This window comes from Leucoraja erinacea, chromosome 13 (genome assembly GCF_028641065.1).
Source record: "Leucoraja erinacea ecotype New England chromosome 13, Leri_hhj_1, whole genome shotgun sequence".
NCBI classification, from domain to species: Eukaryota; Metazoa; Chordata; class Chondrichthyes; order Rajiformes; family Rajidae; genus Leucoraja; species Leucoraja erinaceus.
The window spans coordinates 48,952,117-48,973,520 of NC_073389.1; the positions used below are offsets into that span (position 1 = coordinate 48,952,117).

Consider the following 21,404-nt stretch of genomic DNA (forward strand, 5'->3'; position numbering starts at 1 on the left):
TACCCCATGATCCCTTTAGCCACAAGGGCCACATCTAACTCCCACTTAAATATAGCCAATGAACTGTCCTCAACTACCTTCTGTGGCAGAGAGGGCAGAGAGTTCCAGAGATTCACCACTCTCTGTGTGAAAAATGTTTTTCTCATCTCTGTCCTAAAAGATTTCCCCTTTATCCTTAAACTGTGACCCCTTGTCCTGGACTTCCCCAACATCGGGAAACAATCTTCCTTCATCTAGCCTGTCCAACCCCTCAAGAATTTTGTACGTTTCTATAAGATCGCCCCTCAATCTTCCTCAAAAGGCAGAAGGAGATTTGGAAGAGACAGAGTAAACGCAATAGAGAACGTCCCGGTCCTGAAGAGAAAGGAGAACATTCACTCCTTCTGAGGCATGGTTGGTTACTGCAGACAATGGATCCATGTCTGCAGGGAACTAGATACAGCACTGCGTTCAGCCACTGTGCAGACTGAACCCTCCAGAGTAGTATGGACTGCAGAAAGAGACCAGGTGTTTAGAAATTTAAAGCAGAACGCTATGGTTACTGCTCCGGCGCTGGGATTGCCAAATTATTAAAAGCCCTTTCAACTCAATGTAAATGAATCAAAGGGGTTTGGGACTAGGGTACTGGCTCAAGAACATGGAGGGGGGAAAAGACCGGTAGCCTATTATTCCGTGGCTGTACCAGCTGTAGTAAACGGCATGCCAGCCTGCTTACGAGCTGTAGCGGTGACGGCTACAACGGTAGAAAAATCAATCCCCATCGTTCTTGATTACCCGGGAGTAGCGACTGTTCCTCATGCCGTGATGTTATTATTGAACTCAGCAGCTACACAGCATTTCACAGCCGCTAGAAGAACAGGATATGAGGTTATCCTTTTATCACATCTGAACTATACTTATCAGCGATCACCTGCTATAAACCCAACTACATTTGTACCACTGCCAGAAGAGGATTGTGATCATGATTGTCTATTGCTTGTAGAAGCCGCTGCCACTCCCCGGCTGGATTTGCAGTGTTATCCGATTGATAATCCTAATCTGGTCCTATTTACTGATGGCTCTTCATAACAACCCAACGACAGATTATTAGCAGGATATGCAGTGGTCATATGCTTTACCATCCAGAAATTCAGCTCAGGCAGCTGAGCTATGTGCCCTGACTCGTGCCAACATATTGAGAAAAGATAAAAGTGCTAGTATCTACACTGATTCTCGCTATGTGTTTGGGGTTGTACATGACTTTGGGCAGTTATGGAAATATAGAGGATTCATCACATCAATGGGAAAGAATATTAAGCAAAGAGGTCCTTCTACAGTTGTACAAGACCCTACTGAGACCACACCAGGAGTATTGTGTGCAGTTTTTGTCTCCAAATTTGAGGAAGGACATTCTTGCTATTGAGGGAGTGCAGTGTAGGTTTACAAGGTTAATTCCCGTGATGGCGGGACTGTTATATGCTGAGAGAATGGAGCGGCTGGGTTTGTACACTCTGGAGTTTAGAAGGATGAGAGGGTATCTTATTGAAACATATAAGATTATTAAGGGTTTGGACACACTAGAGGCAGGAAACATGTTCCCGATGTTGGGGGAGTCCAGAACCAGGGGCCATGGTTTAAGAATAAGGGGTAAGCATTTTAGAACGGAGATGAGGAAATACTTTTTCACAAGCGGAGAGTTGTGAGTCTGTGGAATTCTCCGCCTCAGAGGGCGATGGAGGCCGGTTCTCTGGATACTTTCAAGAGAGAGCTAGTTAGGGCTCTTCAAGATTGCGGAGTCAAGGAATATGGGGAGAAAGCAGGAACGGGGTACTGATTGAGGATGATCAGCCATGATCACATTGAATGGTGGTGCTGGCTTGAAGGGCCGAATGGCCTACTCCTGCACCTATTGTCTATAAACTGGTCTTACATTTATTGGATTCTATTCAATTGCCACGGCAAATTGCAGTTATTAAATATGAAGCTCATACATTATCGGATGATGATGTATCAAGGGGAAACAGATCAGCTAATTGTGTAGCCAAACAGATTGCCCCGAGGCAAACCTCGCAAATACAAGTACTGAGCCCTTTCCTCTACTCCCTCTATACCTATGACTGCATACCGACCCACAGCACAAACACTATTATAAAATTTGCAGACGACCGACAGTGGCGGGGCTGATCACTGAGGGTGATGAGTCAACTTACAGGGAGGAGGCACAGAGGTTAATAGGTTGGTGCTCAGAGAACAACATAGAACTCAATACAAAAAAAAACAAAATAACTCATCATTGACTTCAGGAAGAAACAGGGTGACCATCCCCCACTGCACATAAATGGAGAAAGAGTGGACAGAGTCTCCAGTTTCAGGTTCCTGGGCACCCACATCTCAGCAGATCTCAGGTGATCAACTAACACGCACTCTCTGGTAAAGAAGGCACAACAACGGCTTTACTTCCCAAGATCACTCAGGAAAGTCAACTTGCCACAACAGCTGCTAGTGTCCTTCTACCATTGCACCATGGAGAGTGTCCTGACACATGGCATCCTGCTATGGTATGGCAACAGTTCTGCGGCTAACAACAAGGCTCTGCAGAGAGTCATCAATACCGCCCAGAAGATCACTAACACACACCTGCCTGCCCTGGATGAGATCATTAGCTCTTGTTGCCTGCGGAAGGCATCACAACTACAAAAGGGCTCATCTCACCCCACACATCATTTGTTTCCCCTTCTGCCCTCAGGAAAGCGTTACAGGTCCATCAAATCACACACCACACGATTAACGCACAGTTTCTACCCCAAGGCCATCACCACTCTGAACTCTGCACTGAACACACAACCCCCGTAGCTAATATTTTGTACTGCCACAAACCTATACTGTGAATATTGCACATTGCACATTCTGACTTGACGTTTTCTTGCCGTTTTTGTTATTCGTTATTGTTTGTCTGATACGTTGGAGCTCCGCTCGGGCAGTGCGCCTGAAATTTTGTTGTATGTATTTATAATGACAATAAAGTGTATTATTGCTATTATTATTGCAGCACAAAGAAAACTCCTGAGTGGCATTGATGTAACCCAGTTACAAGATGCCCAGAGCCTAGCATCACTCCAGGAAAAGAATACCTGGAGCAAAGCAGGGTGTTATCAAGACCCCTTGCCTGGGTCCACCCTGATGGTCGGGTAGTCTCATATGGGAAAAAGGGGGGGGGGGGGGGGGGGGAATGGCACACGCATTATCCCAACAATGGTATGCACCCGGTATATCAGTCGTAATTGATAAAGTTGCAAGAACATGTCTGGTGTGTCAACAAAATAATAGAGGGAAGACGCCTGGAGAATTTGATCACCTACCACAACTGGAAATGCCTTTTGAGAATTTGTAAATTGATTTTGTACATATGCCAGCAGTATGTCAGGTTCATTTCTTAAAACAGTCAACTCTCAATAGGTTAGGTAAACCAACACAAGCTTTACTGATCATTAGCCAGCGAGAGTGCCAGGTATACAAAGTCAAGTATACAACAGATACTTAACCCCCCCCCCCCTGGGATACCACTCTAATGAATGAAAACATACAGCATCTTTTATAGTGTTTTGGAAACATAGACACATGTTTATACAGAGTGGCAGCAATGATGTTTAATACAAATCAATCACAGGCTCTACCCATTCAAAGTATTCTTGTTACCAATACAATACACTTGTCATCTTGTGGTTCTATCAATCACAAACTGTTGATCACAAATTTCGAATCAGGAACTTAGTCAAAAAGCCCAACATTTACAATTCCGTCTGAACAATGTAATCTTCAGTATCAGTACCAACCAGAAGACATCTGTTAAGAGAAGCTACCACCTTCCCAGGTAATACATCCTCTCTCAAGGCTTCAGTTTACAGAAGCTACCACCTTCTCAGGAAATACATCCTCTCTCTCTCTCTCTCACACAATTGTAAATGGTATTTTGCTTGGGCATAACAGAATGCACTATCAGAGCAGTTTGAATGCTGGCCTCCAATTTCCTGATTCCCACATCTTTGCAACTTCAACATATTTGAGAACCCAAAAAAGTCAAGCTATACTCAAGCTAATTCTAATTGTAAAATATTTTACTAATAACTACGCAGCAAAAGGTCTTAAGTACATTCTGGTCATAGTTGATATGTTCTCTAGATGGGTGGAAGCACATCCCACAAGGAGGGATGATGCAAGGATGGTAGTCAATATTTTAATGAAATAAATAATACGTAGATTTGGGATACCCATGGGAATGAACAATGACAGAGGAACTCATTTCACTAGTTACATAGACGAAGGCTCGAAATCAACTACAGTCCTCATGGATGGTAGAAAAAGTAAAGGGAGATATAAAAGCTACTTTGCACAAAGTATGCCAGCAAGATAGGTTGTTATGGCCAGACGCCATGCCATGAGAAAGAAGGTAGCTGGAATGATGAAAAATCATTCATCTGGAATGATGAAAAATCGTTAAGATATGCTCAAGCAATGTGTGAAATAGTTGTTAAAATTCATGACAAAGTTAAGCAGGCCAGGTCCCTCCGGCAGAAGGAAATATGCACCCGTTTAAACCAGGAGATCAGGTCTATGTGCGAGCAATGAATCAAGATTAATTCTCTCCAAGAAGGAAAGGACCATAGGTACACAAAATTGCTGGAGAAACTCAGCGGGTGCAGCAGCATCTATGGAGCGAAGGAAATAGGCGACGTTTCGGGCCGAAACCCTTCTTCAGACTCTTAAGGAAAGGACCATATTTGATGTTACTAACAACACGAATAGCAGTAAAAGTAAAAGAAAAACCCAATTGGATACATGCTACAAGATGTAAACTGCATCACTCAGACGGAACCCTCGAAGAGAAGGAAACACAAGAACCATAAAATTTTGTAATGATTAAATAAACATAAGGGTATTAAAATGTAGACATATTCCTCATTAACTATTTTTGTAGTATTAAAAACTTATGAATATACTAACATTGTGTGGGGTCAGAGAGGATAGGAGGGTGAAATGAGGCATCGAGATAGTTACAAGAAGCAGGAGGAAGGGAGAAGTTGGAGCATGAAATCCGACAAACAACTTTCACAGTGAATTTGCTGCTGTAAGGTCAACAAGCTTCCTTATCTGATTAATGCTGGGTTTGTGCCCATATCCTTTCCCATGAACAAGGAGGTATCTCTTTGCTTGCTCAAGGACAGATCCCAACCAAAATTCTAATTGAATACATATGGCTTCATTTTTGCAACTGATTAATGAGAGAAAATATTATTATCCTTTCTTACTATAAGTGTTGATCATAAAGATCAACAAGGAGGGACGTGTGGAAGAAAACTTAATATCCTTCCTTATTTAATTTTGATTGGAATTGAACAAGGTAATGAAAGGGTGTATTGGAGGTGACAATTGGAAATCTCTCAAGTCTGCAGGCGTAGAAGAAATCCGTGGGAAACGGCAAAGTAAGATTAGATATATGCCTCCTGTCTGGGAATGTGATAATAGACAATAGACAATAGGTGCAGGAGTAGGCCAATCGAGCCAGCACCGCTATTCAATGCGATCATGGCTGATCACCCCCAATCAGTGCCCCGTTCCTGCCTTCTCCCCATATCCCATGACTCCGCTATCTTTAAGAGCCCTATCTAGCTCTCCCTTGAAAGTATCCAGAGAACCGGCGTCCACCGCCCTCCGAGGCAGAGAATTCCACAGACTCACCACTCTCTGTGAGAAAAAGTGTTTCCTTGTCTGCTGTCTAAATAGCTTACCACTTATTCTTAAATTGTGGCCCCTAGTTCTGGACTCCCCCAACATCGGGAACATGTTTCCTGCCTCTAGCGTGTCCAAGCCCTTAACAATCATATATATTTCAATAAGATCCCCTCTCATGCTTCTAAACTCCAGAGTATACAAGCCCAGTCCCTCCATTCTCTCAGCGTATGACAGTCCCGCCATCCCGGGAATTAACCTTGTAAACCAACGCTGCATTCCCCCAATAGCAAAAATGTGCTTCCTCAAATTAGGGGACCAAAACTGCACACAATACTCCAGGTGTGGTCTCACTAGGGCACTTTACAACTGCAGAAGGACCTATTTGCTCCTATACTTAACTCACCTTGTTATAAAGGCCAACATACCATTCGCTTTCTTCACTGCCTGCTGTACCTACCTGCATGCTTACTTTCATTGACTGATGAATAGGGACCCCCAGATCCCATTGTACTTCCCCTTTTCCCAACTTGACACCATTTAGATAATAATCTGCCTTCCTGGTTTTGCTACCAAAGGGTGAAGGGTTGATGGTGAATGTAAATAGAAGGAGATAACGAAGCTTGTTTAATTTTGTCAGAGAAGTTACAGTAGCTCACCCGCACCCCCTACCACTAGCAGCGTAGGTACGTTGCAGTAAATGGGAGGCTTATGATTGACTCGGAATGGGGATGGTGACGTGGGCCGCTTGAAAGATGATAGAATAATGTCAAGATTCCCTCGTATTGTGTTGACTTGTATTAACCATCTGTTGTTGAATAAGATTAACACAAGCGAAAATCACTAATGAAATAATTGGTACCCATGTAGTAGATAGTATATTTTCGTATAGCAGTATCTAACAAAAATAACAAAAGTTGTTTACTGCACAGTATAACTGTCAGCTAATTCTGCTGTGAAGTCAGAGAACTGGTGAGCAGTTTTCTGCCACCATCTCTCCATGATATCATGCAATAAAATCTCTTGCATCAAACCTGCGAAGTCTGTTATTTTGAGTTTTCCTTTAATTTCCCTCTAAATTAATTTATTCTACAAATGGGAATATCTCTGATGGAGTATCAACTCCTTCCATGGTTTAATGTTGCCCCACTTAGAGATCTCTTTAAGAATTTAAGTGCTAGGGTCACATCGGTTTCCTAGAGTGCTCATCATTTTGGGCCAATTTCCCTCTGGGGATGAATAGAGTTATATTGTATCGTATAGTTTCGTATTATGATGCACCGGTACAAACGTACAAATTTTTTAAAGTTTTAGAGATACAACGCGGAAACAGGCCCTTTGGTCCACCGAGTCTGCACTGACCAGCGAACCCCACACATTAACACTACCTTAAACTGACTAGGGACAATATTACATTTATATCAAGCCAATTAACCTACAAATCTGTAGGTTAATCTGTAGGTTACAAATCTGTAGGTCTTGGTGAGACCACACCTGGAATATTGCGTACAATTTTGGTCTCCTAATCTGAGGAAAGACATTCTTGCCATAGAGGAAGTACAGAGAAGGCTCACCAGACTGATTCCTGGGATGTCAGGACTTTCATATGAAGAAAGACTGGATAGACTCAGTTTGTACTGGCTAGAATTTAGAAGGTTGAGGGGGGATCTTATAGAAATTTATAAAATTCTTAAGGGGTTGGACAGGCTAGATGCAGGAAAATTGGTCCCGATGATGGGGAAGTCCAGAACAACGAGTCACAGTTTAAGGATAAGGGTTTAAGGGTTTAAGGATAATCTTTTAGGACCGAGATGAGAAAAACATTTTTCCCACAGAGAGTGGTGAATCTCTGGAATTCTCTGCCACAGAAGGCCAGTTCATTGGCTCAGGGAGTTAGATGTGGCCCTTGTGGCTAAAGGCATCAGGGGTTATGGAGAGAAGGCAGGTACAGGATACCGAGTTGGATGATCAGCCATGATCATATTGAATGGCGGTGCAGGCTCGAAGGGTCGAATGGCCTACTCCTGCACCTATTTTCTATGTTTCTATGTCTTTGGAGCGTGGGAGGCAACTGGAGCATCCAGGAAAAACCCATGCGGTCACGGGGAGAACGTACAAACTCCATACAGACAGCACCCGTAGTCAGAGTTGAACCCGGATCTCTGGTAGAGTTGGTAGGGGCAGCAACTCTACCGCTGTGCCATCCTGCCGCCCAGATACAATGATTAAATCAGGCAGGTGTTTTGTTCAAAATTATTTTAGCATCCACTTCCTGTCGCAATGCTGACCACAAGTGCAGTAAGGAACTGGAGAGATAATCGTCATTGTCTTACACTAAAGCACAAAAGACAGCCACTGTCTGCCAAACCTTGCAAACACTGCTAGACAATCCTCTTACCACCTCAGTCACTATTACAGGCCACAGTAAAGTCAGATGCTGAGGAGATATTCTCATCTTCTTCAGATCAACCTGAAGGGTCCCAACACAAAATGTTGTCTGTCCATTTCACTCCATCGATGCTGCCTGACACTTCTCCTCTGACAGTTTTTTTTTTTGCTCCATTCTTCACTCCATGCCTATTGTTTTGTTATTTTCTGCTAATAGCTCAGTGTCTTCTCATGTCAGGTAGTCTCCCATGGAATGATGAGCCTTCTATCCAAGACCTACAACCTATCCATGATGGGAGCCCGAGAATGCCAGCTCTTCCCATTAGCTGAAGCCAAGAACATAGAAACATAGAAATTAGGTGCAGGAGTAGAGGCCATTCGGCCCTTCGAGCCTGCACCGCCATTTAATATGATCATGGCTGATCATCCAACTCAGTATCCCGTACCTGCCTTCTCTCCATACCCTCTGATCCCCTTGGCCACAAGGGCCACATCTAACTCCCTCTTAAATATAGCCAATGAGCTGGCCTCAACTACCCCCTGTGGCAGAGAGGCTTCCAGAGATTCACCACTCAAGGCTGAAAAAATAGACGACAGATTCCTCTTGTTTGATGCTGGAATGATGCTGCACATGACCACGGTAACTCCAGGCACATTTTCTGACCAGTGCGTTTTTGCAATTATTCTAGCACGTTGCTCCTGCTGTGCAACTTTGTGCATTATAAGCTTTTGTGGTTTAATGGTTGCTTTTCTATCGAAATCTGCTGATGACCAAAATGCATTTATAACTAAACACAATTGTCACCCAGTCATCGAACGACATTTAGGTCGGAAACTCAAGGACAACGAGGCATTGTCTCATAGTCAGAGAGTGAGATAGTGTGGAAACAGGCCCTTCGGCCAAACTTCCCCATACCGGCCAACAATGTCCCAACTACACAAGTCCCACTTGCCTGCTCTTGGTCCATATCCCTCCAAACCCGTCCTGTCCATGTACCTGTCTAACTGTTTATTAAACAATGGGATAGTCCCAGCCTCAACTACCTCCTCTGGCAACTTGTTCCATTCACCCACCACCCTTTGTGTGGAAAACTTACCCCTTGGATCCCTATTAAATCTTTTCCCCTTCACCTTGAACCCGTGTCCTCTGGTCCTCGATTCCCCAACTCAGGGCAAGAAACCTGATCTATTCGATCTACCCGATCTATTCCTCTCATGATTTTGTGCACCTCTATAAGATCCCCCCTCGCCCAATGGAATAGAGACCCAGCCTGCTCAACCGCTCCCTATAGCTCACACCCTCTAGTCCTGGCAACATCCTCATAAATCTTTTTTGCAAACCTTTCAAGCTTGACTATATATTTCCTATAACATGGTGCCCAACACTGAACACAATATTCTAAATGCGGTCTTAAACAACTGCGCCATGACCTCCCAACCTCTATACTCAATATGAAGGTAGACAAAAATGCTGGAGCGCCTCAGCGGGTGCAGCAGCATCGATGGAGCGAAGGAAATAGGCAACGTTTCGGGCCAAAACCCTTCTTCAGACTCCTCTATACTCAATACTCTGACTGATGTTCTCCTCTTTACTCAATACTCTGACTGATGAAGGCCAAAGTGCCAAAAAGCCTCTTTGACCACCTCATCTCCCTGCGACTTGACCATAAAGGAACCATGCACCTGTACTCCTAGATCCCTCTGCTCTACAACACTACCCAGAGGCCTACCATTTACTGTGTAGGCCCTGCCCTTGTTCGACATCCCAAAATGCAACACCTCACACTTCTCTGTATTATATTCCATGAACCATTCCTCCGCCCACCTGGCCAATCGATCCAGATCCTGCTGCAATCTTTCACAACCATCTTCACTATCTGCAAAACCACTCACCTTTGAATCATCAGTAAACTTGCTAATCTTGCCCTGTATGTTCTCATCCAAATCATTGATGTAGGTGACAAACAGTAACAGGCCCAGCACCCGAACCCTGAAGCACACCACTAGTCACATAACATAACTCGAGGTTACAAGTATCTAAGAAACAGTTCTTTAAAAAAAAACACCAATTTCAGGAGAAAATGTTTCGCAAATATATGTACATTAACAAGTCATTACAAATAAATCTATTTTGGTCACATTTCTATGTTCACTAAACACCATTTGTTTGTGTGAGAAAGATTGTGGTCACCTTGTATGAGTGGGAGATACAAGTGATACTGGTCAACTTCACCACTGAAGATTGCAAATGCTTGTCGCTTCACCAGCATCGCCTTTTGCTCATAATTTGGAAATAACTTTAAGGAACTGCTCTGCAAACCTGAAAGAAAGAAAATGCAAATGAAAAAAATGCAATACTTGAATGGCTAAAATGAACCTACTACAAACTATGCATTGTATTTCAACATCCAGCACTGGAGAAATGATTTTTTTAAATGTAACATTCAAAATTTTGGCGGCACGATGGCGTAACAGTAGAGCTGCTGCCTAACAGCGCCAGAGAACTTGACTGCGGGGTGCTGTCTGTGCGGAGTTTGTACGTTCTCCTCGTGACCTGCGTGGGATTTCTCTGGGATCTCCGGCTTCCTCCCACAGGTTGTAGGTTAATTGGCTTCAGTACAAATTGGAAATTGCCCCTAGTGTGTAGGATAGTGCTAGTGTACGGGGATATCGCTGGTCGGTGTAGAATCGTTGATTTCAAGAAAGAGTTCGATTTTGCACTTAGGGCCAAGGGAATCAAGGGATATGGGGGAAAAAAGCAGGAACGGGGTACTATCATCTATCATCCATGATCATATTGAATGGCGATGCCGGCTCGAAGGGCCGAATGGCCTACTTGGAAACATAGAAAATAGGTGCAGGAATAGGCCATTCGGCCCTTCAGCCTGCACCGCCATTCAATATGATCAAGGCTGATCATCCAACTCAGTATCCCGTACCTGCCTTCTCTCCATTCCCCTGGTCCCCTTAGCAACAAGGGCCACATCTAACTCCCTCTTAAATATAGCCAATGAACTGGCCTCAACTACCTTCTGTGGCAGAGAATTCTTCTGCACCTATTTTTCTATGTTTTTAAGGGCCTATTCCAGCACTGTTTCTCCAAACATAAAATCATCTTCAAGGGTCCAGATCCTATATCATGAAGAACAAGGGAAATTACAAAGGAAACTACATTTGCATTGTGGTCAAATTAATGAACACTTGAATTATAACCACTGAAAGCAAACCCAAAATGTGCCATTTTATAACCTTGATAACTGTCTTCTTTAGTTTAGAAAACTGTAACAAAACATATGTTTTTGTTTAGTTTAGTTTAGAGATGCAGCGTGGAAACAGGCCCACCGCATCCGCGCCGACCAGCGATTCCTGCACATTAACACTATCCTACACCCACTAGGGACAATTTTTACATTTACCACGCCAATTAACATACAAACCTGTACGTCTTTGGAGTGTGGGAGGAAACCGAAGATCTCGGAGAAAACCCACGCATGTCACGGGGAGAACGTACAAACTCCGTACAGACAGCACCCGTAGCCGGGATCGAACCCGGGTCTCTGGCGCTGCATTCGCAGTAAGGCAGCAACTCTACAGCTGCGCCACCGTGACCGCCCATTCGACATACTTTCAAAAAGAATGTGCCCTCTCAAGTCTCCCACCAAAACACAACCCCTCTCAATTTGCCAAACAAAATGAATGTAAAAATGCAAATATTTAAAGGCAAAAGATAATATTGTTAAATAGCCAAAGTTGGAACTGCTGTTTAAAAAAAAAAAAAAAAAGATTTTACTACTTAATCGATGCAAGACTTCAGGTTACCTGCCCCACCAGAGGGGAGAGAACACTTGACCACTGTTACACGTCAATCAAGAACGCATATCACTCTGTTCCCCGGGCGGGTCTGGGTCTCTCTGATCATTGTCTAATTCACCTTATTCCGACCTATAGGCAGAAACTAAAAGCTGCAAACCTGTGGTCAGAACAACGAAAAGGTGGACAAGCGAGGGCATTGAGAACCTACAAGCCAACTTTGACTGCACGGATTGGAATGCATTCAGGGAAGCAACCACTAGCCTCGATGAGTATACAGACACTGTATCATCATATGGTTGGAGTGGTTCCAGGTGCGACAAAGGTTCACCTGCATCTCCTCCAACCTCATCTACTGCATCCACTGCTCTAGGTGTCAGCTGATTTACATCGGGGAGACTAAGCGTAGGTTGGGCGATCGTTTCGCCGAACACCTCCGCTCAGTCGCAATAACCAACCTGACCTCCCGGTGGCTCAGCACTTCAACTCCCCCTCCCATTCCCAATCCGACCTCTCTGTCCTGGGTCTCCTCCATTGCCAGAGTGAGCAACAGCGGAAATTGGAGGAACAGCACCTCATATTCCGCCTGGGGACCTTGCGTCCAGATGGCATTAAAATTGAATTCTCCCAATTTTGCTAGCCCTTGCTGTCTCCTCTCCTTCCTTAACCCTCTAGCTGTCTCCTCCCACCCTCCCATCCGCCCGCCCTCGGGCTCCTCCTCCTCCCCTTTTCCTTCCTTCTCCCCCCCCCCCACCCCCCACCAGTCTGAAGAAGGGTTTCGGCCCGAAACGTCACCTATTTCCTTCGCTCCATAGATGCTGCTGCACCCGCTGAGTTTCTCCAGCAATTTTGTGTACCCTGTATCATCATATGTCAGCTTTTGTGAGGACAGTTGCATTCCAACTAGGACCCGGACCTGGTTCAACAACAACAAGCCCTGGTTTACTGCAGAACTCAGACAGCTCCGACAGTCTAAAGAGGAGGCCTACAGGAGCGGGGAGGCAGACCTCCACAGGCAGGCCAAGTACAAGCTGAGAAGAGGAATCAGAGCTGCCAAGGAAAGGCACTCTGCAAAGTTGAGGAGCAAGTTCTCATCTAGTGACGATCTCATCTAGTCTCATCTTGCAGGAAGATTGTTCCCGATGTTGGGGAAGTCCAGGACAAGGGGTCACAGTTTAAGGATAAGGGGGAAATCCTTTAGGACCGAGATGAGAAAAACATTTTTCACACAGAGAGTGGTGAGTCTCTGGAACTCTCTGCCACAGAAGGTAGTTGAGGCCAGTTCATTGGCTATATTTAAGAGGGAGTTAGATGTGGCCCTTGTGGCTAAAGGCATCAGGGGGTATGGAGAGAAGGCAGATACAGGATACTGAGTTGGATGATCAGCCATGATCATATTGAATGGCGGTGCAGGCGCGAAGGGCCGAATGGCCAACTCCTGCACCTATTTTCTATGTTTCTATGTAACCCTGGTACCCCCCTCCCCAACAAACACAGCCAGATCCCAGTCTGCAAAGAATGGACCCTTCTACACCCACTACTTCCCATTCACCACTTCACACCTATTTAAAGCAAGGCTCCAGTCTGAAAAGACTGGAACCTTTCCCACCACAACCAATACTTCACACCAACTCACAGCCTGACCCCAGTCTGCAAAGACTGGGCCCTTCTACACCCACTGATCACCAGTCACCACTTCACACATACTTAAAGCAAGACTCCACCCTTTCCCACCTATCTCTCTCCAATCAAAACCACACCCAATTACCCACCCCAATTTCAACCAGTCCCTGCAAGCCTGTACTTTCCCTGCCTGCTTCAAAGTCTCCACTATTGTCCATTTACCCAAAAAGGCATGGATTACTGGTCTTAATGACTACAGGCCTGTCACACTGACCTCTGTAGTCATGAAGACCCTTGAAAGGCTTGTGCTAGCCAAGCTGAAAAATATCACAAACCCCCTCTGCAGTTTGCATATCGGGCCAATAGATATGTGGATGACGCAGTCAACCTGGGCCTGCACTTCATCCGCCAGCACCAGGGGACCTATGCGAGTATTTTAGCTCTGCATTCAACACCATTGTGCCAGAGCTACTACACTCCAAACTTTGCGAGTTGACTGTGCCTGAACCCTCTGTCGGTGGATCACCAGCTTCCTGACAGACAGGAAGCAGCATGTGAGGCTGGGAAAGCACATCTCGGACCCGCAAACCCTCAGCAAAGGAGCACCGCAAGGCTGCGTACTCTCCCCTCTCCTCTACACCAACGACTGCACCTCCACTGACTCCTCTATCAAGCTTCTCAAGTTTGCGGAAGACACAACTCTGATTGGACTGATCCAGGATGGGGAGGAATCTGCATACAGACATGAAGTGTCACAGCTGTCAAAGCGTCCTGGTACCGTAACAACAACCTGGAGCTCAATGCTCTTAAGACAGTGGAATTGATTGTAGACTTTAGGAGAGCTCCCCCTCCCCTCCCCCCACTCACCATCAACAACACCACAGTCACGTCTGTGGAGTCTTTTACGTTTCTGGGAACCATCATCTCCAAGGACCTTAAGTGGGGGGCCACCATCGACTCCAGCCAAAACGGCACAACAGAGGATGTACTTCCTGCGGCAGCTGAGGAAGCACAATCTGCCACAGGCAATGATGATCCAAATCTATACGGCCATCGTAGAGTCTGGCCTCACCTTCTCCATCATGGTCTGGTTTGGCTCAGCCCCCAAGCATGACATCCGGAGACTGCAGTGAATCGTCCGATCAGCTGAGAAGGTTATTGACTGCAACCATCCCTCCATTGATGAACTGTACACAGCAAGGGCCTGGAAGCGAGTGGGTAAGATCATCTCTGACTCCTCTCACCCTGGCCACAAACGGTTTGAATCACTTCCCTCTGGAAGGCGACTCCAGATTGTCAAAGCTGCCACAGCCAGACATAAAAACAATTTTTTTCCCCACGAGTAATAGCTCTACTCAATAACCAAAAATCTGTAGCCTCCTTTTGCTCTGGTATTTTATTTAATTCAAATGTTTAATCAATGATGTTTTATTATTAATGTTTAATGTATCATTCTTAACTGACACTATGTCATGTTGTCACTTGAGGGCGGAGCACCAAGGCAAATTCCTTGTATGTGAATACTTGGCCAATAAACTTATTCATTCATAAACTTATACATTCATTCATTCATTCAATACAGAATTAACAGCTAGAGTAGAATACAGTTTTTAAAAAAGCAACATTCTCACCATGTGCACATAAAGTCAAGTGGAAAATAACTTAAAAACATCCAAATCTTTCACATAGAATGCACACCTCAGAATTAGCGGAGAGCGCTCACACAACAATACACTGGAACCTGTTTAGCAAGGTACGTGGGGCAGAAACATCCTGGGACACAACACAACCAGTATCTGATTATTCATAGACTACACCTCAGTAAGTCATATGTTTAGTTTAGTTTAGAGATACAGCGCGGAAACAGGCCCTTCGACCCACAGAGTCAGCGCCGACCTGTGATCCCCACACATTAACTCTATCGTGCACACACCAGGGACAATTTACACTGATACCAAGCCAATTAACTAATGAAACCACAAATCTGTACATCTTCGGAGTGTGAGAGGAAACCGAAAATCTCGGAGAAAATCCATGCGGTCACGGGGATAACGGGAGAACCTACAATCTTCGTACAGACAAGCAACCGTAGTCGGGATCGAACCCGCGACTCCAGCGTTGCAAGCACTGTTAGGCCGCCTGTGTTGCCAAATATTAACAGAAATTGCCTTGGTGCTAAAGGCTCAGATGGAGCAGAATTATTGAGGTGTACCCAGGAGAGTGTTTTGACACAGTATGAAGACAGATCAAAGAAGGGGAGGTACATTACTGGACTTTATCTTGGGAGAATGTATCTGGTGAAATGAAAGAAATGTGAATGGAACAGCATTTTGTAGAGAGTGACCATAACTTCCCTCTGGAAGGGGATCAGGGGGTATGGAGAGAAGGCAGGTACGGGATACTGAGTTGGATGATCAGCCATGATCATATTGAATGGCGGTGCAGGCTCGAAGGGCCGAATGGCCTACTCCTGCACCTAATTTCTATGTTTCTATAATTTCATATATTTTAAGGAATAGGTAACGTTTCGGATCTCAACCCAAAACGTCATCTATTCCTACTCTCCGGAAATGCTGCGTTACTCCAGTTTACACCAGCATCTGCAGTATCTTCCTACGCATTCACATATTTTAAAGTGGTTATGGAAGAGGATAAGAATGGACCAGTAAATGGTTTTAATTTAAGGGAAGGTCAATTTCATGGTTTAGGTTTATTATTGTCACATGTCCCGAGAGGTACAGTTAGTATCGAGCTCATAATATTCCAAATACAGCCTCACCAGTTCTACATAGTTGCAACATGACTGCCCGACCTTTATTCAAAACCCTGGCGTGTATGCCATAACTTGTTTGTTTAAACACCCTGTCTAGTTATGAAGTGTTGCAACTTTCAAATAGTTCTTCAGAACTATTCAAATAGTTCAATATAATGAAATAACAACTGACAATAGGTGCAGGAGTAGGCCATTTGGCCCTTCGAGTCAGCACCGCCATTTAATATGACATGGCTGATCATCCCCAATCAGTACCCAGTTCCTGCCTTCTCCCCATATCCCCTGACTGTTATTTTTAAGAGCCCTATCTAGCTCTCTCTTGAAAGCATCCAGAGAGCCCACATCCAGAGAACCGCAGAGAATTCCACAGACTTATGACGTGTTGCAACTTTCAAATTTCAATATGATCATGATCAGTCATGATCATATTGAATGGCGGTGCAGGCTCGAAGGGCCGAATGGCCTACTCTTCTGAACTATTCAAATATTTCAATATATTCCAATAACCATTCAATATATTCAAGTAACCATTCAAATAGTTCAAATATTCAAAACACTCTCAAATAATTCTTCTGAACTAGTTCCACCAACATGTCTCCTGCAGCACCAGGGGACCAAAAACCCTCGACCACTGCTACACCACCATCAAGGATGCCTATCGCTCTATCCCTCGCCCTCACTTCAGTAAATCCGACCATACCGCGGTGCTGCTTCTTCCTACAGGTGAGGAAATATTATATAAATAGAACCGCTCGGATAGTGACTTTTATATAAGCTAGGTAGTTTGCAGGGGAAAAGCTTAGGGTTTTCCTGAACTGAAATAAAATGCAAACAGACAGGCAAAGATGAATCAAAACATAGAGGCCTGAGTCTGAACCTGTTTAGCTTAGGTTTATTGCTGAGGCAATTATAGTACTGGAGGAATTGAATCTGAATCTGAGTACTGGAGGAAATTGTATTTGGTATGATTGTGTTGGAAAATGGATAACTGAAAAGGGGCCTCTTCTTAGGCCAGAGGTCAGTTGCTCTTTTCGTTGTGGACATTCTTGAGCTGTAATTGTAATTGTAAATCTTTATTGTCATTTCCTGAGTATTCGCATACTCGGAGGAAACAAAAAAACGTTTCTCAACCAGTGTCCATTCAGTTTTCGTTACAAAATAAATAGCAATTAAAATTAAAATACATGACATGAACAATTTAACCCTCTAATAACATTCAATAACATTCAACAGCCGTTCCGACCGGCAGCGGCACAACAGTGGCTCTGCTGCAGTGTGGGGGGTTTGTGCGCGATACTTGGCAGGGGGGAAAGTTCATTTAACAGTCTTATAGCCTGTGGGAAGAAGCTGAGGAGCATCCTGCTGGTTTTGCAGCTGATGCTCCTGTACCTCTTCCCAGATGGGAGGATGGTGAAAAAGTCATGCGATGGGTGGTAAGGGTCTTGTGCCCTGTGAGGTTTGTGCTGAGTTTGAGATATGGTTCAGGGCTGAGAGATAATAGGCCCTGTAGTTAGCCTTGGCTATGTTGAATTAGGATGTATGTGAAGGGGAACAACTCCAGGACTGTTTGGAGTCTGTAGACTGGGCAGTGTTCAGGGACTCGGCAACAGACCTGAATGAAGAAACGTGTGGAGGACTGCATCCCAACAAAAACCTTCCGAGTGTTTCCTAACCAGAGGCCTTGGATGAACCATGAGATCTGCATTCTTCTGCAGACCAGATCCCGGGCATTTAGGTCTGGAGATACTGAGATCTACAAGAAGCCCAGATACGACCTTGTAAGGCCATCAAAAAGGCCAAAAGGGACTTTGCTCCAAGCTGGAGGATGAGACAGATGTTCGGCAACTGAGGCGGGGCTTGAATGCAATCACCTCCTACAAGGCAAAATCAGGAGGCAGCTCAAATGTTAGCGAAGCATCACTCCCTGACGAGCTCAATGCGTTTTACACACGATTTGATAGGGAGATAGTGCCTTCCCGAGCCCCATTCGCTGTGATGGCATTACGGGCACATCAGAGCCCGGCATCAGAAGATCCTTCAGAGGTGTGAACCGTCGGAAAGTGCCTGGACCTGATGGTATACCCGGGCGTGTTTTAAAAACCTGTGCGGACCAACTGGCTGGTGTTTTAACGGACATTTTCAACCTCTCACTTCTGAGGTCTGAGGTTCCCACCTGCTTTAAAAAGAGCATCAATAATACCGGTGCCCAAGAAGAGCAAGGTGACGTGCCTCAATGACTATCGACCAGTGGCACTAACGCTGGTGGTGATGAAGTGCTTTGAGATGATGATCATGGCGCAAATCAACTCCTACCTCGACAAAAACCTGGACCCACTGCAGTTTGCTTACCGCCACAACAGATCAATGGTGGATGCGATCTCACTGGCTCTCCACCCCGCTCTGGACCACTTGGACAACAAAAACTCATATATCAGGCTGTTATTCATTGTCTACAGTTCGGCATTTAATACTATCATCCCCTCCAAGCTGGTCACCAAGCTCTCAGATCTGGGTCTCTGCGCATCCCTCTGCAATTGGCTCCTCGACTTCCTCATTCATGGACCACAGTCTGTCCGTATTGGTGGAAATGTTTCAGCATCTATAACAATCAGCACTGGAGCACCTCAAGGCTGCGTGCTCAGCCCCCTGCTGTACTCACTCTATACTGATGACTGCATAGCCGGACATAGTGCGAACTCCATCATCAAGTTCGCTGATGACACCACTGTTGTGGGACGTATCACTGATGGGGACGAGTCAGATTATAGAAATTAGATCGACCGATTGGCCAAAAGGTGCCAGCACAATAACCTGGCTCTCAACACCAGCAAAACCAAGTAACTGATTGTGGACTTCGGAAGGGGTAGGATGGGGACCTACAGTCCCGTTTATATCAACTATCTCTGGAATTCTCTGCCACAGAAGGTAGTTGAGGACAGTTCATTGGCTATATTTAAGAGGGAGTTAGATGTGGCCCTTGTGGCTAAAGGGATCAGGGGGTATGGAGAGAAGGCAGGTACAGGATACCGAGTTGGATGATCAGCCATGATCATATTGAATGGCGGTGCAGGCTCAAAGGGCCGAATGGCCTACTCCTGCACCTAATTTCTATGTTTCTATGTCTAACTTCCTGGACGTGCATATTTCCGAAGATATCTCCTCGTCCCAGAACACTGATGCAATCATAAAGAAAGCACATCAGCGCCTCTACTTCCTGAGAAGATTACGGAGAGTCGATATGTCAAGGAGGACGCTCTCGAACATCTACAGGTGCACAGTAGAGAGCAAGCTGACCGGTTGCATCGTGGCTTGCTACGGCAACCTAAGCATCTAGGAGCAGGAAAGGCTGCAAAATGTTGTAACCACTGCCCAGTCCATCAACAGCTCTGACCTCCCTACCATCAAGGGGATCTATCGCAGTCGCTGCCTCAAAAAGGCTGGCAGCACCATCAAGGACCCACACCATCCTGGCCCCACACACATCTCTCAGCTGCCATCAAGTAGAAGGTACAGGAGCCTGAAATCTGCAACATCCAGGTTCTGGAACAGCTACTTCCCCACAGCCATCAGACTGTTAAACACAACTTCAAACAAACTCTGAACTATAACAGCCTATTGCATGAGTTATCTATATATATATATATAGATATAGATAGATATAGATAGATATAGATAGATATATATATATATATATATTCTATGATATATGGACACACTGATCTGTTCTGTATTTATGACTCCAATCTCCTGTTGTGCTGCAGCAAGCAATAATTTCATTGTCCTATCTGGGACACATGACAATAAACTCTCTTGACTTGATAATGCATTCCAAATGTATTATCCAACTTGGGGGCTAGTTATTTATTGTTATTTTCCTTATTCAGCCCGACTGAGAAGGTTTGACTTCATTTGTGCCATTTTTTGCTTCATTTATCCACCAGTATTACATAAAAAGAACTTGATTGATTCCGTTTTTTATCTTTGATTGATTGTATCAAAGATAAAAACGGAATCAATCAAGTTCTATTTATGTAATACTGTTGGATAAATGAAGCAAAAAATGGCACAAATGAAGTCAAACCTTCTTAGTCTCAGCAAATTCAGGTCTTTTCTGACATGTGATGGATTAACCTTCAGTCTGCAGTTTGTTCTGCAGTATCTGGAGGTCCATTAAATGGACATATAATTTGAATGTTGTATGAATCAGAGTCTCGATGTTAATACAAACAACATTTCAATTGTATTCTATTGATCAATTTCCGATATTGGGTGCGACAGCTTAGAGTCAAACAGCACAGTAATAGGCCCTTCGGCCCAACTTTCCCGTGCTGCCCAAGATGCCAAATCTACACTAGTCACGCCTGCCGCGTTTGACCCACATCCCTCTCAACCTTTCCTATCCATGTACCTGTCCAAATGTTTTATTAGGTAGACAAAATATGCTGCAGAAACTCAGCGGGTGAGGCAGTGTCTATGGAGTGAAGGAAATTTCCTTTGCTCCATAGATGCTGTCTCACCCGCTGAGTTTCTCCAGCATTTTTGTCTACTATCGATTTTCCAGCATCTGCAGTTCCTTCTTAAACAAATATTTTATTAAATGTTTTTAGACTACCTGCCTGAACTATCTCCTCTGGCAGCTCGTTCCATACACCCACCACCCTCTATTTTAATCAGAAAGCAATTTTGCAGTGAACATGCTAACAATTGTTGTTTCAGAAACTCTCTTCACTTAACAGATCAGCATATAAAAAGTATAGCTACTCAAACATTGATCAAATGTAATTAATTTAAAAACAATAACTGTAGATGTGTACACGGATAACTGGACTTACCCATTAAATCTTTGAACATGGTTTTCTCATGAGTTAGCAGGTGATCAATGATAGACTTCCAGCTGGGAACACAGAAAAACAACTTAGCAATCATTCATATAACCATATAACCATATAACAATACAGCACAAAACAGGCCATCTCGGTCCTTCTAGTCCATGCCGAACAATTATTCTCCCCTAGTCCCATCTACCTGCACTCAGACCATGACCCTCCATTCCTTTCCCGTCCATATACCTATCCAATTTATTTTTAAATGATAAAATCGAACC

General features: G+C 44.5%; 1 protein-coding gene across 2 annotated transcripts in view; it reads right to left on the bottom strand.

The window, feature by feature from the left end:
* The window catches only part of dop1b (DOP1 leucine zipper like protein B), a 123,036-nt gene that overhangs the window by 13,952 nt on the left and 87,680 nt on the right, over positions 1-21,404 (bottom strand). For both annotated transcript variants that reach the window (XM_055645188.1, XM_055645191.1), the window contains 2 exons: positions 21,133-21,194; positions 10,286-10,414 (listed from right to left, as the gene is read on the bottom strand). In XM_055645188.1, the coding sequence (XP_055501163.1) occupies positions 10,286-10,414; positions 21,133-21,194 (191 nt within the window). The remainder of the gene's footprint in view (positions 1-10,285; positions 10,415-21,132; positions 21,195-21,404) is intronic.